The sequence below is a fragment of the Hemiscyllium ocellatum genome, chromosome 19, assembly GCF_020745735.1.
Source record: "Hemiscyllium ocellatum isolate sHemOce1 chromosome 19, sHemOce1.pat.X.cur, whole genome shotgun sequence".
NCBI classification, from domain to species: Eukaryota; Metazoa; Chordata; class Chondrichthyes; order Orectolobiformes; family Hemiscylliidae; genus Hemiscyllium; species Hemiscyllium ocellatum.
Window position 1 is genome coordinate 24,530,516 of NC_083419.1, and position 27,696 is coordinate 24,558,211.

At 39.0% G+C, this 27,696-nt stretch overlaps 1 protein-coding gene across 1 annotated transcript in view; it reads right to left on the reverse strand.

The window, feature by feature from the left end:
• LOC132824664 (protein O-mannosyl-transferase TMTC2-like) overlaps nt 1–27,696 on the reverse strand; it is a 183,816-nt gene that overhangs the window by 97,228 nt on the left and 58,892 nt on the right. The window contains exon 2 of the mRNA XM_060839302.1: nt 19,945–20,515. Within this exon, the coding sequence (XP_060695285.1) occupies nt 19,945–20,515 (571 nt within the window). The remainder of the gene's footprint in view (nt 1–19,944; nt 20,516–27,696) is intronic.

Genomic DNA, 27,696 nt, shown 5'->3' on the forward strand with positions numbered 1-27,696 from the left:
TGTTAATGTTTTCTAAGGGCTTAAATCAATTCCCAAACTTGAGTTAGATCATAATATCATTCAACGCAGAAGGAAACAATGTATGCCACATCTGAGCTAGATTTTAAAGTACAGCTATTCAATTAATCCCAATACAGAGTTCTTATATGTTCTATCTCACAGCTTTATTTTTTTTTCCCTCCGACTAGGCCCTTTTGAGAGCTATCACTGAATGTGCTTCCACTACTGAGTCAGGCATTGTATGCCAGACCTAAATGGTATTTAACTATCTACTCCTCGTTTCCTTGTTCCTTCCACTCTGTTACTGCTCCTTTAGCAGTCATACACCAGTCTTCTCAAAATTCCACTTCTAGCAACTCACAAATACAAAATAATTACAATGCAGGAGGAAGCCAATCAGCCCCTCATGCCTATACCAGCTGTTCATGCAAGAATCATTAGTTAGTGTCAATCTCCTGCGTATTCCCCTTATTCTTCCATACTATTTCCATCCAAGTAATTATCCGATGTGGTCTTGAATGCCTTAATTGAATCTGCCTCCACCACACTTCCAGGAACTTATTCCTTACCCTAACTACTTGCTGAGTGAAAGAGCTTTTGTGCCCCATCATCTTTGCTTCTTTTGTACATCACTTTCAAATCTCCATTATTACACTTCGTGTCTTCAAACGTTCCCTTTGTTGCCTGCAATTTTGTTCATCTGTCCATTTCATTCTCCAGTACATTGCAAAATATCGAAGAAAGTTTTACATTCATGAGATGTTTACTCATGAATGACGTGAGTGATTGTTGCAATAATTGTCACTCAATGTGTTAAAGTTGTCTTCATGCTGTTAATTAACATTAAAGTGGGTTTGTGCCTATGCCAAATTCCCAGGTTATCAATTTTAAATTCAAATGGTTCCTTGACTAAAGCTGTGACTTGGAGGTGCTAGTGTTGGACTGGGGTGGACAAAGTTTAAAAAAAATCACACACCAGGTTATAGTCCAACAGATTTATTTGGAAACACTAACTTTCAAAGCACATCTCCTTCATCAGGTGGTTGTGATGAAGGAGTAGCACTCTGAAAGCTAGTGCTTCCAAATAAACCTGTTGGACTATAACGCGGTGTTGTGTGATTTTGAACTTTGACTAAAGCTAATAACTGACCTCAGAAAGTTTATTTATAGAGGCCATTTCTTTGGAGGAGAACTGTGAGGCCTAGGGACAAAGGAATGGATTAATGAACAGAAGGAGGCCAGTTAGCACCTCAAGACTGTTCTGTCATTCCGTTAGGTAATGAGTGGTTTGAGTTTTCACTCCATTTATCCACTTTGGTCCCACGACCCAGAATACATTTGATTAATACAAGTCAATCAATCTTATCTGTGAAATTTTCAATTGACTAAGTTTTAACAGGAGGAGAGAGAGTTCCAGAGAGTTTCACAATTCCTCGTGTGAAGAATTGCTTTCTGATACCATGCCTGAATTATTTAGCTCTAATTTCAATGCTACTCCCCCTTGTTCCTTATAATACCGCACTTGGTAGGGCACTTCGCGATTAGATGCGAAAAGTAGTTTTTCAAATTTCATATCAGAAGAGAACATTTCCATCAATTCTATCAATTCCTTCAATCACTTTAAAATCCTAAAATAGATTACACTAAAAAGAGGCAATTCTGTAATAACTCCCAAAAGCCAACAGTGTTAAGGGGTTACAAAAACAGAAATTGCTGGTAAAACTCAGAAGGTCTGACAGAAACTTGGAGATAAAGCAGCAGTAACATTTTGAGTCCAGTGACCGTTCTTTAGAACATAGTTGTCATTGTTAATTAACAAACAAAAACATAATTCAAAGGTAACCTGAGAGTAAAATACCATTCTGTATGGTTCAGGAATCTGAAAAGAAAGCTAAATATTTAACTGTTAGTGCCAATTTACAAACTCATGAATGAAAATTCTGTAGACATGATTATAAATCTACAGGGCATTTCCAACAAATCAAAAATATTCCTTTAGCATGACCTGTTTTCTTATTAAATCAATAATCAAATAATGAGATCCACCCATTTTTAATTTAGAACTGTAAGTGAAGAATGGATCTTTGCAAACTCTGATGTTCAGTGATAGCATGTTATTGCGATACAATTCCATTACTCTTATCATTTTGAGCAAATCTAATTATTTCTTACACTTTCCCCGAGCATTGCAGTGTAGTGATATATGATAGTACTTAGACTGAAAGTGACAGTGTGAATGAAATTCATACATCCATGGTGTTGCTCTAAGATGCATAAAAAAAATTATAAAGTGTCAGCTATACATTCATTCCTGGTCGATGAACTTCTTTATTTTTTATGTATATTACAATAGATTCTCCTCATCCATCTGCCAGAAGCTTCTTTATTGTAGGTCATCCTCCAATTGCAAATGAGTGGCAGTGAAATTATTTGTAAGTTTCACCTTTAATTAGATGGTTTCCATTACACTTATAAATTTATAAAAATATGCAGTCATTAATTTAACATTAATTTGAATATTTATTATGTGACAAAGAATTTTGTAAATACAATTACTTCATTTTTCTTGCACATTACCATACTGTAGATATAAAATTTGGAAAATTATTTTCAAAATGACTGTCTAATTGCCATACCAAATATGTATTTACAATTGGGGAATTATAGGATCAACTGTAAATTTCCTATCATAGCTAGGATAACTGATTCGGGCTAAAATAATCAGTTCAGAAAATATTTTCAATATCAGCATTTTTCTCTCCTTCTGTTAAAGTTGAAATCAGAATTAAGTGTTTTGATCAGTAGGTGCGTAAGCCTAAAGATTGTTAATAAAGATATCCCTCATTAAACAGTTACGAAAGCACAGGACACTTTGAATATTGATTTCATGCTTTGTCTCAAAAAAGTTATGCCTTATTCCCAGATAACCCAGCTCTAAACTTGTTTTAAATTGTGGTACCATTACCTGGCAGCTGCCTACCACCTACAATATGAAATCACATTATCTCCTACAGGCATGATGTGTGTGATATAAAATGATGATCCAGAAATCCTTCACTCCACAAGCACATTCGGAGAGGTATACTGTAATAACTAGATACTTTTTTTTAACATTTCAAATTAAGAAGGCGTTTATGAATTGCAGCTAGTTATTGAGATAAAGGACATTGTTTTTGAACACGTGAACATACAAATTAGGAGCAGAAATAGATCATTTGGTATCATGAGTCTGCTCTGCCATTCAATACAATGATGGATGATCTATTGATGTTTTGAATTCCACATTGCCTTCTGCTCCCAATAACTTTTGATTCCTGTCTCTAACAAGAACATTTATCTCTGCCTTAAAATTATTAAAGGACTCCAGCTCCATCACCTTCTGAAGGAAAGAGTTCCAAAGTTGCACAACCCTCTAACTGAAATGATTTCTCCTCATCTCTGTCCTAAAAAGCAATTGCTAATTTTAAAGTAATGTATTCTAGTTCTGGACTAACCCACAAGTGGAAACACCCTTTCCACATCCATGTTGATGAGATCTTGTCAAGTTCAGACTCTTACATATTTCATTATATATTTCTCTCTTCTAAACTAAAATGTAAGCAATCCCATTCTGCTCAGCCATTCCACATAAGAAAATCCACCCTTTCCATGCATTGATCTGGTAAACCTCCCCTGAATTGCCTCCAATGTATGTATATCCTTCCTTCCATAAATGCACAGGTTTAAGATATGGCCTCATCGGTGCCTTATATAATTGATATGTTCAATTTCTCTCGTAATAAAGTTTGGAATTCCATTTTCCTTTTTTATTGCTTGCTATTGCAATTTTCTTTCTTTGTCTGTATTGGAAAGCAATTTGACTTTTCAAATTGAAGTTGAAGTAGCAATTTTGAAGTTACTGAAGTTGAAGTAGCAATTTTGTTTTCCATATCTTTTGTAACTGAATATCATTATTTTTCTACTCGATAGTAAATTAACCATCAGTCAGCTCCCACTGGGGTCACAATGAAGATTCTGTCCATCAAGAGATACAGTGGGCCTCTTCACAACAAGACAAGTCCAAAAAAGTGCAGAGAACAGCAGTAATTTTTAAACATGACCTTCCTTAACATCACAAATGAGATTATGAAGCATTGTCCTCAAACTTGGCTGTACACAGAAATTTGTCACTACACTCTAAATGCCGCATAACAACATGCAAGCTGTGAACCTCACCAATAGATGCACTGCACGTCCAATATGTATGCAATCTGGGGTCAAGCAAGTCTTTGAAACAATACTCTTCTCCGTCTTCTTTGCTGCTATATTCCACTCTACCCAGGAGGCTTCAACACAGAACAAGCAAGATTCTGCCTCCAGTCCAGAATCAAGATTACCCCATCCTCTGTCATCAAATTGCAGGTGTACACATTCAGAGGTCAAGTTCCAAACCATTATTGAATTATTCACAGAAGCATATGTGAGAATGGGACTTGAGCTAAATATCTGAAAGACAAACTTTCTCTACCGGTCTACTCCACTTAGGCAGCACTGTCTGTTGTGCAGCAAGACAATATAGATCAATTCTGATGCCTGAGGAGCCTCCTTTCAGTGAGGACAGACATCAACAATGAAATTCAACGTGACCTTCAATGTGCCACAGCAGCGTTAGGCTGTTTAAGGCACAAATATTTGATAGCAGACATCTCAAATTTAGCAAAATGCTCACAGTCTACCATACATAGTGTTACCTGCCCTCCTGTAAGCATTAGAGACATTGACAATATCCAGCACACATCACAAATATCTTGAAACACATCACCAATTATGGCTTAACAAAATTATGCACATTCACTGGTAGGTAAAGCACTCCATATCAGTACCCTCTCACAGGCCAAAACCCCCAGCATCAAAGCGCTAGATACAGTAAAACAGTTGTGTTGGGCAGGCCACATCACCCATACACTTGATACAATGCTTCTAAAACCAGCTGAAGAAGGGCTTATGCCCAAAACGTCGATTCTCCTGCTCCTCAGAAAGTCTCCAGCATCTACAGTCCTTACTTTCTCCTTCTAAAACCAGCTGTTTACTCTGTGCTGTATGATGGCAAGGGTGGGAGAAAAATATTCTTCAAGGACATCCTCAAAGCGTACTTAAGAAAATGCAATATCCCTGACCGAAAGGAATCTCTTGCCCAAGAACACACAAATGGGGGAAAAAGCATCTGCAGAGGTGTCAAAATGTAAACAGAGGAAAGTGTGTGTAAAAATGTAAGCATTTCCAACAACAAATTCAGCATTTGACTGTTTAGTCACTTCATGATTCACAATTCTCATTGGAAGATCACCCTTGCTCTTGAGAGACTGCCTAAGAAGGAAAAGTTAATAAATAATACTCTGAAAATGTTGGCACGACTTTGGTGATTGATTATGATGCATGGCAACAATTTGTCAATGCCCAGAGGGAAGAGGTCACTGTAGGTTTGAGGTCCCACCCTTAGTTACATTGGGTGAGTGAACAGTGAGAGAGCAAATGCGATTTTTCATGCATCTCACCAGTTTAAGGCAAGGTAGTTGTGAGAGACAGGTCATGACAGCAGATGGAAGATTTCTCAGCATCAGCAACTCAGATCATTTTTATGGTTCTGTATGTGAAGTAAACAGGAAACCTGAATCTCCTGACACTGTCTCAATTGCTTGGTTTCAACACATTTAGATAAAAATTGTAGCTACAGTGCAAATGGCTTCACTTATTCCACATGGGTTTCACAAAACTTGCCTCAATCTGTGTTCAAGTTTAGGTCCATGTTTCTTCCTTTTTAAAAACCATCTTAGTCCATGAAAGCTCTCCTGTATAACAATTAGATGGCGGAAGTTAAAATTATATTGTCTATACTTACCACTGTCTTTTCAACATTTTTCCAGAAAAATAAATCATGGCAGGTTAGAAAGTGTTCTTGATAATATTAATGGACAAACGATTCATATATATTCACATTACGTTCTAACGTTTGTTACTGATTTGGTCACAGCTGCAAATGTGTTGCTGGTCAAAGCACAGCAGGTTAGGCAGCATCTCAGGAATAGAGAATTCGACGTTTCGAGCATATTAATGCAATAAAACATTCACAGAAGACACACAGACACATAAAATAGATTTATAAAGTATTAATTTGCCAATATTGCCAATGATAAGTTTAAAAGGAGTTAGGAAATCTCACTGTCCTAACTAGTTTCTGAACCAAAGATTGACAGATGCAATAAAATGACAATTGTGCATGTCACTAGCATGCGGATTACCTGACAAATCAGGTCAAGTTGTAGGTGAGCTGCAATACAAAGTCACAATCTATTCAATACAGTCACATTCAAAATGGTCAGTCTGCTTTTCTGGCATGACCAGCTTTAATTAATGAATTGTTTTAATAATTGTACGTTGTTGATTGTGACAGATTACCAACAGCAATTCTACTTCCAGAAATGTCAAATGTAGTTAAATTAAAGGTAAACTTGGAGGCTCTAAATGACTTCTGTTTAATGCAAAGAGCACTAGTAGTTACAATCAATGTGGAATGATTGTTCGTCTTTTGTTCCTAATCCATAAAATCTTGTTGCTTGCTGTTGACTAAAACTAGATGTAAATTTAAGAACTATAAGCTGCTTGCTTTAAGAGTACAGGATAATTAATAACAGATTCTGTAAAATCATTGCGATGAACCTACTAATGTAAACCCTCCTTGTGCTGACATGGCTAATTTCCCACTTCATCTCATTCAATATTGTCATCACAATGACATGGCCATTTTGAGTGTTAAAAAGAAACTGCAGATAGCTGCTTTAAAGCTGCAAGCAATTGTTCTGAGTGTAAATGAGAAATCACTTTTAAACCAGTTTGAACCATCTAAGTGACCTGATAGAAATTAATTTGTGCTGGGAATTGGAACAGAAAAAATTGAAGATGAAATTTTATTTCAGCTATAGCACAATGCAGGGGTTGGTGGATAAGGTTCCTGTTATATGCATTATGCAAATTTCCTTTTCTTTAAAGTCAATGTAAAGGAAATTTGTATGCTATATGACGTGGTCAAACCACTGTTATGAGTTTTGTGCCCCATCAAAGACCTCCCAACCCACTGCTGTGAAATAAATCTAAAAACATGAGTTACTGTCATTCCTGTGAAATGATCTGGAATGGTCATCACTACAACTATGACAGCCATTCAGAAGTCATGTAACAATTTGCATTAATCCAAATAATTGAAAACTCATTCCTTGAGTTCATCTCTTGCTAGTACGAAGACATATTTTAAAGCATTCTTGTTGGCCAACATGGAAACTAGTAAGTGTTAAATGGATTCCTTTCAGTAATTCAAGAAAGTGAATACTCCCAGCTACACCTAGGGAACAACAAGTAGCCAAGGTCCTATACATAGCATTCCTTCCTAGCCAGCTATAGTGTAATAGGTCAGAGGCTAGAAAGCATGCAGCAAGTAACTCACTCCCTGACTCCCCAAAGCCTGTCCACAAGGCACAACTCGGAAATGTGAGGAAGTACTCCCCACTTTTCTGGATGACCATAATACATAAGTAATTCAGCCCATTGTGTCTGTTCTGAATTTAATGAGATCATGATTGGTCTGATAATACTCAACCTCACTTTCACCAAAATTGCTAAGATGGTACTTTCTGAACCTACAACCACAACCATTTAGAAGCAACAGATACTTGAGTGCAAGTTCCCTTCCAAGCCACGTACTATTCTGACTTGGAAATTTACCAGTATTCTTTCAGTATCAAAATCCTGGAATTCTTTCCATAATGTTGTGGATGTACATACATCTAATGGACTGTAATGGCTCAAGTAGGCAGCTCACCATGAACTTCTCAAGGCCACTTTGAGATAGGCAATAAATGTTGTCACAGCCAAAAGTGCTCATATTCCATGAATGAATAAAAAAAATGCAGACATGCAAAGTGGGCAATAGAACTCCATGTTGCTAAACATTGCTGCCCCTATAAATACAGCCCCTAAAAAAACAACCAATTTGAATTACCTACAAAACCTTAGAAGATGATAAAGAGATGTAACTTTGCATCTGTCACGTTCCTTGCACTAATAATCCAGTTCAATACAGGTATAGTTTGACTTCACTCAGCATGGAAAATGAGAAAACCTCAGACGTGTAATATATTGGAAAGTTATGCTGTTACAAGCAAAACACTGAAGGTATTTGGAGGACTCTTTATTGTAAATATAAAACAAAGCTGACTGATGGCTGAAATAACTGTAAACCTGTCTACATGTTGCTGAGGAGCAGGTGTGGCTGCAAAAGCAAACAGGGAACAAAATGTGTTTCCAGCTTATCACTTGCTGACAGGAGCTATTATCAGACAACTAGAGCATAGAAATGCCATCTGGTTACCATATTTTGCCCCCCACCTTCCCCCACACCCCCTTCCTTTCTAGAAAATAATAAAAATTCAAATCATACATTAAAGCTGTTTTCTCACTCCCTTGAAGAAAGCATTGTTAACATGCTTCTTATTAAATGCTGCATAAGCCTTTGTCTCAGACCCGTCAAGGCTGCACAGTGTTTGAGAACCAGCAAAATTCAAATTGACAATGCATCTCCATTTTAGGCATGAGAGCCTTTTCATTGAGTTCACAGCCTTTCATCTGAATGTTTGATTAGTCTAAGCTGTTGAAAAACAGTGATACCGTCATTTGTAATTTTATTTTCAAAAAAAAAGCTGACCAATTTCAGCGGTGTTTTCTTTTCTTACAAAACCCAAACGCTAATGCAGAACTGTTGATTTTGTTGTGCTGGCCAAATTGCTGTTATATTAATAGTTCTTGCCTTCAATCCATCTGGTTTAGCTTGTGCTATTGAAACAATATAGATTAATAATATTTCTCAAACTGTGTGCCTTGCAAACAATCCTTGTAGTGATTAATTGCAATTTTAGTTTCGATAGATGTATGATCACATATTCTTAAAATATTCCAAGATGAGGATATTTCAGTCAAAAAGGTTGCTACCATTCCTTTTAAAGTCATGCATGTGTTCCTTGGCTTCCAAAGGGCACCCTTTCCTGCCCTTTTTTTTTAATGTTTAGACCTTTGCATTTCTGCCATGTGTTTACAAAATGTCTGGCATGGTCAGCTGTGCCCTTTGGCAACTCCATTTCCTGCCTTCACTAAAATACTCAAAAAAAAAGAGCTGGACGAAAGCACTATTTGCAAAGATACCTAAATTAGTCTTTCCTTGGTTTGACAGACGGACACGTGCAGCTGGTTTGATTAATGGAGACTTTCGTAGACCTCTGCAGTATACTCCATTAGTACACCAAGCCACATTGGATTAACACATCCTATCGTCTCCAGCTGCAACACTATAGGATTTTTCTTTCAACCAATAATTCAGATATCCTGTCATCAATATAAATTTGGCATAAACGTATTTGATTGTGGATACACGATGCACCAGGTATGCTGGATCAACTTCTAATAATGTAACAGCTGACTTCCGCTGAGAGTTGTGGCTCAGTTGGTTGCACACTAAGTCCAGAGGTGTGGGTTCAAGCCCCACTGTAGGACCTCTGCCCAAAAGTCACTGCTGACAATCTAGTGCTATACTACAGAAAATAATAAGAGTATTAATTGTACAAGATTTCAACTTCCCCCAGTATAAACAAAAGTATGAAAGGCTTAGGAGGAGCAGAATTCCTAAAATGAGTCCAGGAGACTTTTTAAAACCAGTATGTAAAGAGAGGTACAGGACCTAATCTTAAAGAACAATGTCAGGCAAGTGGTAGATGTAGATGTAGGGGAGCATTTTGTTGATTGTGATCATAATTTATTAAGGTTCAAAGTAATTATAGATAAGGACAAAGGTAGATCAGGAAGAAAGGTTCTGAACTGGGGGAAGGTTGATGTTGACAAAATATGAGAGATCTAGCCAAAGTGAACTGGGAGCAGCTACTTGCATGTGAATTCACATCAGAGCAGTGGGAGACATTCAAAAGGTCATAGTGAGAATACAGGGTCAGCATGTTCCCATAAAGGTGAAGGGTGGGGTCAACAAACCCAGAGAACTCTAGCTGTCAAGGGATATGCAAGATTGGATTAGGAATAAACATAGGAGGTTGCTTATGAAAGAAATTAGGAGAACAAACAGAGGACATGAAAAAACACTGACAGGTAACATTAAGACAAATGCAATGGTGTTTTATAAATATGTTTGAAGTAAATTAATAACAAAGAAATGACTAGGTTCCATGAGAGACCAAAGTGGCTATCTGTGAATGGAGCCAGATGACATAGCTAAGGCTTTAAATGAATCTTCTGCATCTGTATTCATTGTTGAGAAGAACATTGTAGATTTAGCAATCAGGGAGGAGGTGGACTGTGTTATACTTGAACAAATTAGCATTGAGAGGGAGAGGTATTCATAGTTTTGGTATGCTTGAAAGTGAATCCCTTGGCCCAGATGAGATGCATCCCGAGATAGTATGAAACGCAAGAGAGGAAATTGTAGGGCCGCTGACATTCATTTTTAAATCCTCTCTAACCACGAAGGCTACCAGAGGACTGGAGGACAGCAAACATGATACATTATTTAAGAAGTGTGATAGGGAAAAACCAGGAACCTACAGATCAATAAGTCTAACATCTGTGGTAGAGAAAGTATTGGAAACATTTCTGAGGGACACGTAACCTCTACTTAGAGAGACAAGGCTGGATCAAGGATAGTCAGCTTGGCTTTGTAAGGGAGAGATCATGTCTAATAAGTTTGAATTTTTTGAGAAGGTGAGTTGTTGTGTAAATGATAGTTTTGTAGTTGATACCATCTACATGTACTTCAGTAAAGATTTTGTCAAAGTCTTGCATGGCAGACCGGTTAAGAAGCTAAGAACCGATCGGATCCAGGGCAATTTAGCAAAATCAGTTACAAAATTGACTAAGTGCCATGAAGCAGAGGATGATTGCTGAAGGAAGTTTTATGATTAGAAGCATGTGTCCAGTGGCATATCACAGGGTTTGGTGCTGAAGCCTTTGCTGTTTGTTGTGTATATTAATGACTTAGATGCAAATATAGGAGGTATGATCAGTAAATTCTCATATGACACGAAGATTAGTGATGCGATAAATAGCAAAGACTAAAACCTTAGACTCCAGGGTGATGTAGATGGGGAGCTCAGATGGGCTGAGCTGTAGCAAATGGAATTAATCCTGCAGGATATGAGGAAAGGGAGTGCATACTGAATGGTGGGACCCTCAAAAGTAAAGAGGATTAGAGAAACTTTAATGGACACGTCCAAAAACACTTGAGGACAATAGGACAAGTAGATATGATGGTTAAGAAGGAATATGGAATTTTTGCCTTTATTAGTGATAGCATGGCAATTATGATGGAGCTGTATATAACATTTGTTAGGCCACAGCTGGAGTAATGTGTGCAGTTCTGGTCACCATACCATAGGAAGGATGTGATTGCATGAGCAAAGGTGCAGAAGTGGTTCACCAGGATCTTGTGTGGGCTGAAGTGATTCAACTATGAAACAAGGCTAAATAGCATAGAAGGTTGAGGGGGTGACCTGATTATGGTGTACAAAGTTCTGAAGGGTATAGACAGAGGAAATAAGGATAAACTTTTGCCTTTAGTACAGGGGTCAAAAACCAGGGGACTCAATTTTAAAGTAAAGAACGGGAAGTCTAGGGGGACATTTTGGGAGAAAAATTCACTCAGAGGGTCGTGGTCATCCCGAACTCACTGATTAAAGTGGTGGTAGAATTGGGAACCTTCAATTTAAAATTATTCAGATGAACACTTGAAATGGCAATAGCATATAAGGCTATAGGCCAAATGCTAGAATATGGGATTTGAATAGTTGGATGATTAATGATCCACATGGATATGATGGCTCTATGAAAGATACACTGTTGGACATGTAGTATTTTCCCAAATGATCACTCCTGCTACCTTTTTGTGTTTGCCACCTTTACATGTCTATGGTGTTGGTAAGAGCTCTTTGAGGTTGTTTGTTGGTACCAAGCCTCCTTTGACTTTGCTTTGTCTTAGGTCTATCTAGTGACTGGTGATAGAGAAACTGTGCTGTAAGGTCTGTTCCCCATGACACATATCGAGACAATAAGTGACTGCACCTGGAAGACCATCAACCTGGTGAAAGACACTCTTTGATCTGCCCAAAACATGTTGGTTTTCCAGAGCAAGGAGTTAACCCCAACTGAATGTTGCAGACTGGAATGTTCCAAGGTCCAAGACTCCTTGTTGAAGGACGCACTAAAGCTTGGGGCCAAGGCACAGTGGGGAAAGACCACTACCTGAGGTCTTTCTGCCAAAGTTAACTGGAGATGGAGCAGTTTCAGGGCAATCCCCAGTTTTAAAAGGAACGACTGAAAGAAAATGGCCTGTTGTGAAAAACTGGTCAATCTGGCATCTGTGCAGACAGGCATTCCCAGCAGACCTTCCAGAATAAGGACACACCTTCTTCTAGGGACAGATCCTCAGAGATATGAGATAACAGGACCAACAAAATGGCACCCGCCAGACATCGTATCAAGGGACAGACATAGAAATGGTAATGAACCCCAAAACTGCGAACAATGGAGCCTTATCTAGTTAATGGGATAACGATTTACTCTAATCTGAAAACAGTTGGGAGGCTCCATGAAGTTATCAAAATTTCAGTTAAGTAAATTTGGGACAGTATCGACCCTTTTGTTTCCACAAAAGATGAGATTAATCCGTCCCCAACAATTACCGGAGATGCTTTGTGAAACGGAATTAGCTGGGGGGCCGGCAGGACCTTTGAAATCGCATGGGTAAAGGTGGGGGGGGGCAGCAGGGCCAGCTATCGGGGCTCTTTTACCTTTCACTCTTTGGACAATCCTTTGGAGCTGAAGACATCGACCCTGTCTCAACCTTCAGTAGAGAAAAAAAAATCAGCAGTCCGCAACAACATCCAAGGCAGAGACGGAGACCCACTGGACAAGCAACAAGTGCCTCTGAGACTGTAAGAGCCCTTTTCAGACCTGGGACACGCGTACGATGGAGCAGTTGGTAAGGAATGGAGGGAGGCTAGCTGTGTAATTCTTAAAGTATAAGCACCTTGTAAATTGTGTAAGCTTAAAGATTTACGTTGTGTCCGCTCCAGTTTTCTTATATTTTATATCATAGAATAGAGCATAAGTTTCATCAAAGTATTGTATGGATTGGGCAAGTTGATTTTTTTTATTTGTAATAAAGTTCACTGGTAATTTTGAACTCAAGTTTGAGTCCATCTGTGCTTCCCTCTGCATACACCAATTCTGGCTGAGTTCACAACAGACCCCAGTGTCAAGGACCGAAGGGTGATCCGGGAGATTGGAACCGCCCACTCAAGGAGGATTTCTGACCAGGATAAGCAGTTTGATCTCCCTCTTTCTCTCTCTTGGGGGTACTGCCTGAATGGGTAGGTACCAGATGGCCGTTGTCCCACCAAGAAGAGAGGGAATCGCTCAGACATTGGAGGCAGTCGTGATTACTGTGTGGAGATAAGTTCCAACTCGCTGGTCAGGCTATAAACAGTGAGTTCGGTTCAGCGCTCTCTCTCCAGCGGAGTTGCCCTCGTGTAGCATTCCGGGTCTTTTATGTTTCAGAGCCTCCTGGAGAGAGACCACCACAGTAATTGACGAACCCCAGACACCGGCCCGAGTGCGGAGTAAAGGAAAGAAGCCCCTCCACAGAAGTCTGTTCAGTTTTCCGACACTCTCAGTACCTTAAATACATGTAAATATAGCCTTTTGCAATTAAGAAATGCCTTAATGTTGTTTGTTGGGTAGAGTCAAACTCGAATGTTTGTTTGTTACTTCATATGCTACTATACAGAACCAAAGTGCTTCAGTAACTATGCATTCAAAGATTTTTCTTATGAATAATGTATATTTTGAAATTAAAAAGATAAAGGTTACACCACTGTACAGTATGTACAGAAGAAGCACTGTTCAAATGCAACACAAATGTTTATTGCAGGATAGCATTTACTACAATTACATTTTATCAGGCATAATCACTGAAAAAAATTGAAAAGGCTGATGTTTTTTTCTTCAGAATACAGCAGGTTGAAGGGAGATTTTATTGAAGAATTTAAATTATGAACAACCTAGATAAAATAGATAGAATGAGCTTATTTCGCTAGTGCTGAAAATGTGTTGCTGGAAAAGCGCAGCAGGTCAGGCAGCATCCAAGGAGCAGCAGGAGAATCGACGTTTTGGGCATGAGCCCTTCTTCAGGAAGCGGACAGGTCAGTAATTTAGAGCATGGATTTAAAGAATTGGCAGAAGGCTTCGAGTGGAGTCACAGAAAATTATTTGCATCCAGAGGGTTATAAGAATCTAAAACTTCCCACATGTAAGGGTCATGGAGTCAGAAAGCATCGGTTGCATTTGAAATATATTTGGACATCCTCAAGAAATGCTACAACCGCCAAGAAAATGGACTAGCAGGTGAAAAGTGTCATTAGACCAGATAGCAAGTTGAACTTTTGCCATAGAACCATAAATGAGAGCCAGATCCATTTGGCATCAGAAATTCAGCTGCAGTGAGAAGCTGGTTAGAGTTCAGACCTTTACAGGGGTATCCCCTTAATTGATTTGGAGGCAAGTTTCCTATTCACTTATGGGGATTGGAGGGGGAAACAGATTGAAGAGTGGGATCCATTTAATCTCTGTGCCAGTCATTACTCAGGCTGCTGAAGGTCCGAAGGGAGAAATCTTTCATTGTGTCAAAGCATCCCACTGTATTTGACAGTAATGCAACATGACAAGAGAACTGAACTTCGCCTAATTATTGGTGTGCCTACATACTTACATTTTGTGATTTATGCACCAGGTCACCCAGATCCCTCTGCATCTCAGAGCTCTGCAGAGCCCTCTATACATTAAGATATTATACTTTTTTGTTATTCTTCCTGCCAAAAATGGACAATTCAATATTTTCACACATTATACTCCATTTGCCAGATATTTGCTCACGCACGTAACCTATAATTTTCCTTTCTAACTGTCCTTAAGCTCTCTTTATAAATTACTTTCCTAGATATCTTTGTATCATCAGAAAATTTAGTAGCCACATCACTCAAGGCATTTATATAAACTGTTAAAAATTGACAGCCCAGTACTAACTCCTGTGGCATTCTGCTTGTTACAGCTTGTAAAACAGAAAATGAGTCTGTTAAGCCTACTGTGTTTCTTGTTCACTAGTTAATCCTCTCTCCATTGCAAAATGGTGTCCCCTACACCACCTGTTTCTATTTTCCGCAATAACCTTGATTAGGTTAGATTACTTACAGTGTGGAAACAGGACCATCGGCCCAACAAGTCTACACCGACCTTCCAAAAAGCAACCCACTCAGACCCATTCTCCTACATTTACCCCTTCACCTAACACTACGGCCAATTTAGCATGACCAATTCACCTAACCTGCACATTTTTGGAGTGTGGGAGGAAACCGGAGCACTCAAAGGAAACCCATGCAGACACGGGGAGAATGTGCAAACTCCACACTGACAGTTGCCTGAGGCGGGAATTCAACCCGGGTCTCTGGTGCTGGGAGGCAGCAGTACTAACCACTGTGCCAGATGGCACTTTATCAAATGCCATCTGGAAATCTAAGTGCAGTGCATCCATCAATTCCCCTTTATCCACAGCATGTTACTTCCTCAAAGAGTTCCAATAGATTGAGCAAATATGACTTCCTTCTACAAAGCCACGTTGACATTGCTTGATTACCTTGAATACATTTAAGTGCCGTCCTGGCAAAATAGTGGCAGATGGAGTTCAATGTAAGTAAGTGTGATGTTCTCCCTTTTAGACTAAAAAAAAGATAGATCAGGTACTCTCTAGATGGTGTGAAGTTAAATACAATGAATGTCTAAAAGGATTTGGGGGCTCAGGTGTATAGGTCTTTAAAATGTCACGAATGGGTGCAGAAAATAATCAAGAAAGCTAATGGAAAGTTGGCCTTTAGATCTAGAACTGAAAAATGTGTTGCTGGAAAAGTGCAGCAGGTCAAGCAGCATCCAAGGAGCAAGAGAATCATTGATTCTCCTGCTCCTTGGATGCTGCCTGACCTGCTGCACTTTTCCAGCAACACATTTTTCAGCTCTGATCTCCAGCATCTGCAGTCCTCACTTTCTCCTTTATATCTAGAAGACTGGAATACAAGGATGCAGCAGTCATACTGCAGTTATTCAAAACCCTGGTTGGAGTACTGACAGCAGATCTGGGCTCCACACCTTAAGAAGGATATGATGTCTTTGGAGAGCATACAATGCAGGTTTATAAGTATGATACTCAGGGGTTAAATTATTAGGAGAAATCATTCAACTTGGGCCTGTTTTCTCAAGAATTTAGAAAGTTAAGAGGTTACATGATTGAAATATTCAAGATATTAACAGGAAATGACGGGATAAATAAACTATTTCCATTGTTTGGCGATTCTAGAACTAGGGGCATAGTCATAAAAATCAGGGCCAGACCATTCAGGAGGGATGATAGGAAGCAGTTCTTTGCAATAAGGATGGTAAATGTTTCTCTTCCACAAAAGAACGTTGAATCAGTTATTAATTTTAAATCTGGGATAGATAAACATTTGTTAAGCAAGAGTATTAAGGGATATGAGTCAAAGGCAGGGATGTGGAGTTAGGCCACAGAACAGCCATGACCCCATTGAATAGTGGAATAGGCGCAAGAGGCTGAATGGCCTACTCCTGTTCTTATTACTTCATTATTAATTATTTCTACTAACATTTTTCCTACGACAGATGTTAAGCTAACTGGCTTATAGTTTCTGCTTTCTGAATGGCTCAATTTGTGTGTATGTGTGTGTGTGTTGTGAGACAGTGGGGTGGGGAGGTATTGTTGTATGTATGCACACAGTTCTAATACTTATCAATTGTTGCCTAACCTAAGCTTTTTAAGTTGTTGGTTTTAAATGAGAACATTGAGACTGCTAGCCGCAGATATTCTAGTTCCATAGGCTCTTGCTTTTTGCATAACCTCCTTCTTGTGCCCATTATTCACCCCTCTACAGGTTATTCATTACAAGTTAAATCAAGTCAACATTCCCACTAATCAACATGGACATGATGCCACCCAACAGGCAAAAGGATGCCAAGCCAACCTAGGTCTATGATGAGTTTGCAGTTGCTTGGCTATTTGTGGCCCGGGCCAATAAAAGAGCTGTGTACATCAACCAAACTTTAAAACAGACTGTCAACAATTCCTGCTAAAACCATCTAATGCTACAGACCAACAGGCATGCAAGCCTTCCTTCTATATGTGATTCAGTCACTCAATTAACAAACTTACTAAACTATCATAAAGACCACAGATTTCATTCACAATGAACATTACTGTCCCAATTCTGAAATCCATATTAGCTCTGTTATACTTAAACACAAATTTGAAAGAATTAAAATATACATTGATGTACAAAACAAAATCATCTTTATCATTCTTCTACTGTGTCTGATGTTTTAGCTGAAGTTGATTCAGTTCATTTCTCTGCAATGCTTTTGTCATTTTAGTTGACTGATGCATCATGGTGACACAATGACATGCAAATAAAAGTATGGCTTACAAACATTATTCACCATTTAGTTGAATTGTATGGAGTATTACAAACATGTACATAAGACCAAATTTTTAACTTTACTCCAGAACATATAGATTTTTGCTTTATGATCTCACCAATCATTCAATACCAAAATATTAGGTGTATTTAAAACATTACAAAATCACATTTATGTCCCTTGTTGGAATGGATCAAAATTTATAATTACTACTTAAAATGTGGATTTTAATAATCCATTATGTCATCCATGGAAAAATGTGTCATCATGGGGCTGCCTCTGTAATCCTGAATCCTAAATTGATGTCAGAGGATATGAGTTCGAAACCTACAATGGCTGATGGTGAAGTTTGAACTCAACAAATTCCTGAAATTAAAAACAAGAACCATTGTTGATTGTTGTAAAACCTATCTGGTTCACTCATGACCTTTAGGGAAAGAGATTTGCCATCCATACCTGGTCTGGCCTACACATGACACCAGACCCAGAGATGGTTGAATCTTAAATGACAATTAATTAGGGATAGACAATAAATGCTGGCTCAGTCAGCAACACTCACATCCTATGAACAAATAAAAGAAAATATCTTGCTTTCTTGGACCTGGTGTCCATATTAGAAGTCAAATACAGACATTTAAAAATGTCAAATGCTACCATAGACTATAATTATGCTTGATGTTGCATGAAAATATTGTATAAATATTATTCAAATGTAACTGAATATAGTACCTTGGGAGAGAAAATGTGACTTTATATCAAAGTTGTTAGTGTTTTTCCTCATCTCCATTGTTGAGTTATTTGATAAAGTTTGATTGTTGTGTTTATTCAACAACTCCAACATTATTGTGTCATGCAAGTTCCAGGACAGTAAAGGACAGTAGACGAACATCATTTTTGTTTGTCTAGTATTTCCTATGTTCCTATGTTTTATACTTCTCCATTTGTATAAGTAGATTTAAATGCAAATGAACAAAGAAATTCCCAGGTTTGATTGCTAGCCTGTGCCCAATCGTCTAACTCTAGTTTTCTCTCTTAATGGTACCAGAACTGCTGAGCTTTTCCAGAAATTTATGTTTTTGGATCTAATTATAGTGATACGCTGGTGCAGGAGTTAAAATTTGTCCAAGACATGACTGTGAACTTGACCTGTGATGACCACCGAACCCACATTATTAAGATTTGCATATATGTAGCAGTTATTGGAGCAGTAATTAGCAATGCACGTTTCATGATTTGCACCAACAAAGACAAAACACCATTGGCTGAAGGGAGGGAAGAAATTGGTGATAGTCAACATTGAATTTTCTAAGGCATGTTTTGAGAATCAGTTATCAGTTCCTATCTTGTGGCTAAAACACAGAAATATTGCCTTAACCAAAGCTGTGTATAAATATTTATGGATAAAACAATGGCACTGCCAAATCCAACACAAGCCACTGTCAGCCAGTCAGTTCTACACTACCATATCAAATGTTGTGAAAACCATGAATCATTTCTGTTTGCTATCACTTTTGTTCCTTTAAATTGAACAAGAATCAAGACTGTATCAAAATGGATCATTGCACTTGCTGGGGTGGGGGGAGGGGGTGGGGGGAAGAATGTGGCTAATGATAAAGTACAAGGGAGGGGCAATTTCCAGTTTAGTCCACTGTTCCATTTTAATGATGTATCTAAACATTTTAATGATGTATGAGTGGGCGGCACGGTGGCACAGTGGTTAGCTCTGCTGCCTCACAGCGCCTGAGACCCGGGTTCAATTCCCGACTCAGGCGACTGACTGTGCGGAGTTTGCACGTTCTCCCCGTGTCTGCGTGGGTTTCCTCCGGGTGCTCCGGTTTCCTCCCACAGTCCAAAGATGTGCGGGTTAGGTGAATTAGCCATGCTAAATTGCCCGTAGTGTTAGGTAAGGGGTAAATGTAAGGGTATGGGTGGGTTGCGCTTCGGCGGGTCGGTGTGGACTTGTTGGGCCGAAGGGCCTGTTTCCACACTGTAAGTAATCTAATCTAAACTGCCATCAGCATAATACCAATCCTTGGTGTGGGTTCTATCAGCTTTGACACCAAGTGCATAAACGGGGAAGGATGCACTCAAATGTGACTGCTAAAAACAAGAAAAGTGGAAGGAACTTTACATAATTGTTATCAGCATCTACATGGGAGCACAAGAAACACAGGATAAATAATTTAATACATACTTCCTGTCAGCAAATCACAGGCAGCCCATACCTGGCTACTGATATGCACTGTCAGTGAGTAAGGCTCCCTGTTATTCACAGTTACCCTGTTCATTTTTGGTCACTAATTGCTGAAATATTCTGAAGTGGCTTACCTTGTGAATCAATGAGATGAGTTGGTAAAATTTGAGCCTGCGATCTATAAATACATCATAGACAGCGGAAATAGCCAGAACAGTTACTCCTTGCTCCTTCCAGAGCATACTGCAGGCAGCACACATGAAGCTTCCAAATAACCAGGCCCAGCTCCTCAGAGAATGTCCCCTGCACCCACAGTGCCGAATGTAACACATTAAGGACAGGAGGAAAAAGAGCCCAGCTCCAACATCTGCTCGGCCTACAATTCCTGCCACTGCTTCAGTGTGAATAGGGTGTGCAGCAAACAGTAGTCCTGCAATAAAAGTCCAATAGCCATCGCCAAATAACACCCGCGAGAAGTTTGTAAAGAGACCAGTGACTGCACTGTGCAAAAGCACATTGACACAATGATATCCCCAGGGATCCATACCACCAAAGGCACAGTTAAAACGGAAGGAAAGTGTACAAAGTGGGCGGTAGGACTTGTGGCTCCCACTGTGTGTAAGGAGGGTTCCCCAAAAGTCATTGTAAAAGATATTCGCCCAAGGTGTTTCTGGAAGTAGATCCTGGTTGGCTTTAATGGCTCGGCTGGAAGAAAAGATAAAAATAAAATTAATGACTTCATACAAGACAGGTTTTTTGTTAATGCAGATGATAGAAATTTGATAACAACCACCTAATCACATTCCATGTTGCTTTATAGAGATCACCTAATACACCTTTTGGTCTCTAACTCACCAGTATGGGAACGTGATAATTTAGTGAAGGCTCCATAACATTAAGCTTTCCCTTTCATTCGGATGAAATTGAGAACTCATGCAAATCTACTTAATCCTTATTATTCCAAGATTTTTAACTGCTTTTGTATTACAACATATTTCTCTTCTTAAAGATAAGGAAATGCTCTACATCTGAGCCCTGGTCAATGCTGTTTTTCTTGACAATATACTTAAGACTATTCATATGTAAAAATCATGAACAGTTATTATTTTTTTATACCTTGTGGGTTAAAATGAATGGAAATCGATTAGTATACCATTATGATCAAACATGGATATGTTTGGGGAAGTTTCCTGAATAACAGAGGAGCTGATACAAAGTTCTATGTTTATGTTACCTTCAAACTCAATTATTCCAATCCTTTCATCACTAGCCTCCTATTTTTCTCTCTCCATTAACTTGAAATCTCCAAATTTTGTTATCAATCCTATGCTCACTGATCTATGTTTTCTCCTCATCCACCGAAGCCTCAATCAATGTTACTCAAAGGTAGTTAGATATTTTCTAGTCAACCTGTTCAGAGATAATATGGTATACCTCTGGGGCAATTGGGACTTAGACCCAGGCCACTTGGCTCAGACATAGAGACACTAACACTGCACCACAGGAGCACTCAATGGATTAGTATTCCATCACCTTAACTGCTGGGCCTCCTCGTCAAATTCAAATGTAATTAGATATTTCCCAATCAACCAGATCAGAGATGTTATGACACCCTTCTGGAACAAGTGGACTCCTTACACAGAGATAGGGATTTTACAGGAGTTCCTTCAAAAGTAGTTAAAATTAACAGAGAAAAATAAATTACATGTGACCATAGCTTCCAATTTAAATCTATTACTTCATTATTGTGTTATATTAGTGTGTACTTTTTTCATCAATATTACCATTTTAATTTCCCTTATTTTAAGCTATTACTTTTATGCTCTTTGCTCTCATTTTTTAATTATGTTAGTTTCTGAAAATTTCTTGTATTCACATTTTAATGTTTTATAGCAGGTTTAATGTAACATATCTCAATGGTCATATTAGAAATGGCACTGAGCCAACACTAGGACAGGTGCTGAAAACCAAAGTTAATCCTGCCCCCACGTATAACTTACCTGCTCTCAGAGCCCAATGTTTCTCCAAACCTTTGCTGATTTGCCCCTCCTTCACAGCACAACAGGTGACATACCTACAGTTGCACAGACCTTGAGCTCTAGAATTTCCCCAACAATTCTCTTTGCCTCTTCATTGCTCTTTCCTTATTAAAGACATTGCTTTTTGTACCTGTCTTATTGTCTCCTTCTTTAGCTCAGTGCCCAATTTTTAAATGAAAGTTGGGATATTTGCTACATTAAATATACTATAAAAAGGCATTAAAATATGAGACCCAGAAAATTTCAAAAACTATTGAAAAAATTAAAAGAAGGAAATTAGAGCAAAGAATGTAAAGTGATGGCTTAAAACAAGGTAAATTAAACTGAAATCAAAGAATGGTTCATTGAACAAAATAACGAACTGGTGGATTGTAAAGAGATTTAAATCCGAAGCTTAGACCACAGGCAATCCATTTTCTCTGTTAATTTTAACTACGTTTGAAAGGATTCCTGTGGAGCAGTGGTAATGCCCTGACTTCTGAGTCAGGAGACCAAGGTCCAGGTCCACCTGCTCCAGCAGCCTGTAATAACATCTCTCATCAGGTCAATCAGAAAATATCTAATGGCATTTGAACATGACAAAGTGCTGGAGTGGTTAAGGTGATGGACTGCTAAACTATTGAGAGCTTTTGTAATATAGCGGTAGCGACCCTGACAATGAGCCAGGAATCCAAGGTTCCAACTATTTTGGGTAGGGGGGTGTAAAAGTATCTCTGAATGTGTTTATTAGAAAATATATAGCTACATCTGAGGGACTGAAGGTGTGCAATGGTAATGCCCAGTGCTGAGCTAATAGTTCCCTGGTTCAAGTCCTACCTACTCCTGAAGCATGCAACAATGTCTCTGAACAGGTTGATTAGAAATGTCTATGGGCTTTATAATTGAGTTATAGAGTACAATAGTTACATTTGAGAGTTTCTTGCAGTGCAAAGGGATTGCCTTACACCAAAGCTAGGAAGCCCTGGCCAAGTCCCATCTGCTCTCAGGTACATAGTACCATCTCTGACCAAGCTGGTTAAAAGTATTGAGCTACATTTCAGTAATTTAAAGGTGCAGTGATAATGTGCTGAAAATGTGTTGCTGGAAAAGCGCAGCAGGTCAGGCAGCATCCAAGGAGCAGGAGATTCGACGTTTCGGGCATAAGCCCTTCTTGCTTATGCCCGAAACGTCGAATCTCCTGCCCCTTGGATGCTGCCTGACCTGCTACGCTTTTCCAGCAACACATTTTCAGCTCTGATCTCCAGCATCTGCAGACCTCACTTTCTCTCTGCAGTGATAATGTCTCAACCTTTGAATCTGGAGGCCCAGGTTCAAGTCCCACCTGCTCTGGAGGGGTGTAATGAAAATATTTAGCCATGTTTGAGTAGCATTGATAGATTAGCAATACTTTTTAAATGTTGTCAGATTAATATAAATATGATTTGTTACTTTTTTTTAGATTAGATTACTTACAGTTAGAAACAGGCCCTTCAGCCCAACAAGTCCACACCGACCCGCTGAAGCGCAACCCACCCAGACCCATTCTCCTACATTTACCCCATTCACCTAAAGCTACAGGCAATTTAGCATGGCCAATTCACCTAACCTGCATATTTTTGGACTGTGGGAGGAAACCGGAGCACCCAGAGGAAACCCATGCAGACACAGGGAGAATGTGCAAACTCCACACAGTTAGTCGCCTGACTTAAATCACACAAGAAAGTTTTGTGGACAATGGAAAGAAAATAGTAGGAGAATCCACAATGTGTGTCATATAGATTATTTCCTTTCAATGTGTGAAATAATAGATAACTTGTATTAGTTGACATGCAGTTCACAACAAGTTCCTTCAATCAGCAGTCAGATAAATGGCCAGAGTTTGGATAGATTTTCATGTTGGCAGCCTTCTGGAGAGCAAGAGGAGTCTCATTTTGGTTGCTGGTGTTGAACTTTGAACACTGCAATTCTGGCCACTCAGTGGACCAAAGGTATGACTTTAAGGATCAAGTTGTGGGGATGATAGAGAGGGCACAGATAGGTTAGAGGCAAATAAGAGGTTTTGAGTGCTTGCAGTTGTTAATGATTCATTCTTAGGCTACTCAATGCTGGTGCAAACAATACAGTATCATTTACTTATTGGTTCCTCAAAATTCTGTTAGTGCTTTATTTACATCATAGACATGTCTAATCAAGATTTATAATAAGATGTAGTGCTGTAGCAATGTGTGATGACAGCCTGAAAATATTGTGTACAATTATAAGTTGGCAGCTATATATTACAGTGGCGTTTTCTACGACATAGTAAAACACTTTGCAATCAGCATTGAAAAATAGGCTAATGTCTCGAAACATCTAATTTTCAATATTTCAATGTATATTTTCCCCAGTTAAGAAACCTAATTTTCATCCTTGCCATTTAAGGAGTGGACTAATTGCAGTGTGAATCATTCCTGAGAGGATGGGTCAGCCAACTGCTTCTTTCTTTCAAACTAACTATATTTGTCGTCCAATTAATATTGCAACTAGGTTTTTAGAGTATAATGTGACTGGTGCTCTGATTATTTTCCTTCACTCAAACTGGAAAGTATTTCAACATTGTACACTATTTTCTAAGGCAGTAATTACCATAGATGAACTAGAGATATATATCCATGGGTAGGGACATTTGAAATTAGTTTGTTTCCCTCACTTAAAAAGCTAGTTTTATTCAGGTCTTACGTTTAGCATCAAGAACTGAGGAGGAAATGATAATAATATAAACTTAGATACGAAAAGGCACTTTGAAATAATAATTTTAAAAGCCTCAAAGCAGTTCCAAAAGCTTTCATGGTGTGAAATATAAATATCACACATCTTTACAAGTAAGGCATATTTATTACATTTAGAAAGGGGATATAGGGCACAGCAGACTTACGACTTAACAAATGCTCCAATAAATGACTATCAATAAAGTTATTTTAAAGTAATCTCTTTTCTAATGTTGAGAAATTCTAGCAGCCATTTCACATTTTAAGTTCATTAATGTTCTTTAGGGAATGAAAACTGCCAGTCCTACCTGGTCAGACCTACATGTGACTCCAGGACCACAACAATGTGGCTGATTCTTAATTGACCATGGAAGTGCCTAGAAAGCCTTTCATTTGTTTCAACCGCTTAAAGGTCTTAAAAAAGGAATGAAGCCAAACATTTGACCTGGCATTGTCTAAAGCACTGGAAACGACAATGGTAAACTCAGCCTTGACAACCCTGCAAAATCCAAGTTACCAAAATCTGAACACCAGTGCCAAAATTTGAAGGGTATATAGGCTAGTCAAGCAACAACCAGGCATAATCATACTTACACAATTATACCTTACACACAATGTCTCTGACAGCTCTATCACCATATCCAAATCTTGCTGTCCCCCTGGTGGGACAATCCCAGTAGAAGTGGCAGTGCAATGGTATTTGGTTGGGAGGGCGTTATCCTGGGAGTCCTCAAACTTCAGATCCCAGGAAATCTTGTGGCATCAGATTAAACAATGGCAAGGAAACTACGTGCTGATTACCATGTACTGAAAGTAGCAAGTGCCCAAAATGTACTCTGGATGGTGGTTTTCACTGCCAATTACCACAAGTGGTTTGGCACTACTGACTGAGCTTGTCATGTTCAAAAGGACATTGCTGCGAGACTGGATCTGCATCATGTGGTCATGAATCAACACACTTGACATCAGCTTCATCAGTCTGCCTCCTGTGGATGCATTTGTCCATGACGGTATTGGTAAGAGTGACCAGTACATATTCCTTGAGAAGATGAAGTGCTGTTTTGATATTGAGAATATCTTACATCAAGTTGCGTGACACCATCACTGTGCTAAATGGGACAGGCTTTGAATAGATCTGGCATCTGAATACTGGGTTCCATGAGGCACTTTAGGCAATCAGCAGAAGAATTATACTTGAATGCGACCTGCAATCTCTTGGCCTAGCACATCTCCCATTACCAACAAGCCAGAGAATTAACACTGCTTCAATGGAGAGTGCAAGAAATCATGCTAGGTGCAGTACAAAGCATAACTAAAAATGAGGTGCCAACTATGTGGAGCTACAAAACAGGACTACTCACATGCCAAATAGCATAAGCAGCAAATGATAGACAGAGCTGCGCGAGTTCACAACCAACAGGTCAGATCTAAACTCTGTCGTCTTGCCACATCAAGTCTTCAGTAGTGTTGGACATTAAACAATTTATTAGAAAAGGAGAATCCACAAATAGCCCCATCCTCAATGATCGGGAAGCCCAGCAGATCAGTGTAAAAGATAAGGCTGGAATATTTACAACAACCTTTAGTCAGAAGTGCTGAGTGGATGCTCCCTCTCAGCCACTTCCAGAAATCCTCATAATCTCAGATCCCAGTCTCCAGTCAATTCAACTATCTCCATGTGATATCAAGAAGCAGCTGAATACATTGAATACTTCAAAGGCTATGGGTCCTGACAACATTCCGGCCATAATGCTGAAGGCTTGTTCTCCAGAACTTACCACTCCCTTAGCCAAGTTGTTCCAGTATAGTTACAACACTGGCATCACCTGACAATGTGGAAAATTGTCCAGGTAAGGACAAATCAAACCTGATCAATTATCTCCCAGTCAGTCTAGTCTCAATCACCAATAAAGTAAACTGAATACGCAATCAACAGTGTTATCAAGTAGTACTTGCTTAACAAAAACCTGCTCACTAATGCTCAGTTTCAGTACTACCAGAGCCATTCATCTACTGGCATCATTGCAGTTCAATCATGGATGAAAGAGCAAAATTTCAGAGATGATGTGAAAATGACTGTCCTTGATATTAAGGCCGCATTTGACCAAGTGTGGCGTGGAGAAGTTCTGACAAAATCAGAATCAATGACAATCAAGATGAAAATTCTCTGTTCTTTAGAGTCATAACTGGCACAAAGGAAGATGCTTGTGATTGTTAGAAGTCAATCATTTCTACTCCAGGGCAACTCTGCAGGTGTCCCTCACGCTAATGTTCTCAGCCTAACCATCTTCAATTGCTTCATCAATGATCTTCCTTCCATTATTAAAACAGAAATGGGGATATTTGCTGATGATTACACAATTTCAGCACTATTCATGATTACTCAGACACTGAAACATTCCACATCCATATGCAACAAATCTTGGTTTCACCTGATAAGTGGCAAATAACATTCACACTGCCTAAGTGCCAAGTTAAGACCATTTCCAACAAGAGTGAATCTAACCACTGCCACTTCACATTCAATAGTATTATTGAATCCTCCACTATTACATTCTGGGGTTACCATTAATCGGAAACTGAACTGAACTAGTCATATAAATACTGCAACTACAAGAATAGATCAGAAGCAAGGAGTCCTGTGAAGAGTAACTCACCTCCTGATTAAACATAGCCCAACCACCATCTACACGGCACAAATCAAGATTGTGTCCTTAGTTGTTGGAAACTTGACATCATCCAGGACAAAGTGGTTCACTTGATTGGCATCACATCCATAAACATTCATGCCCATGGCCACCAACACACAGTAGCCACAGTGTAACATATACTGCAGAAATCCGCTAAGGTTCTTTAGATATCTTTTTCCAAACCCATCAAGGATGGCAGAGACCTTAACATGCCACCATTTGCACATTCCTCCCAAGCCAATCACCATCCTGAATGTCAAAAGCATGAAACTCCCTCCTTCATGACATTGTCTGTCTACCAGGAGCACATGACTGCAACGGTTTAAAAAAATCAGCTTACCACCACCTTCCCAGGGGCATCTAGGGATGGGCAATGAAGTCTGGCTTACCAGTGACACACATCCCATGAATGAATGTTTCAAAGTACAGCA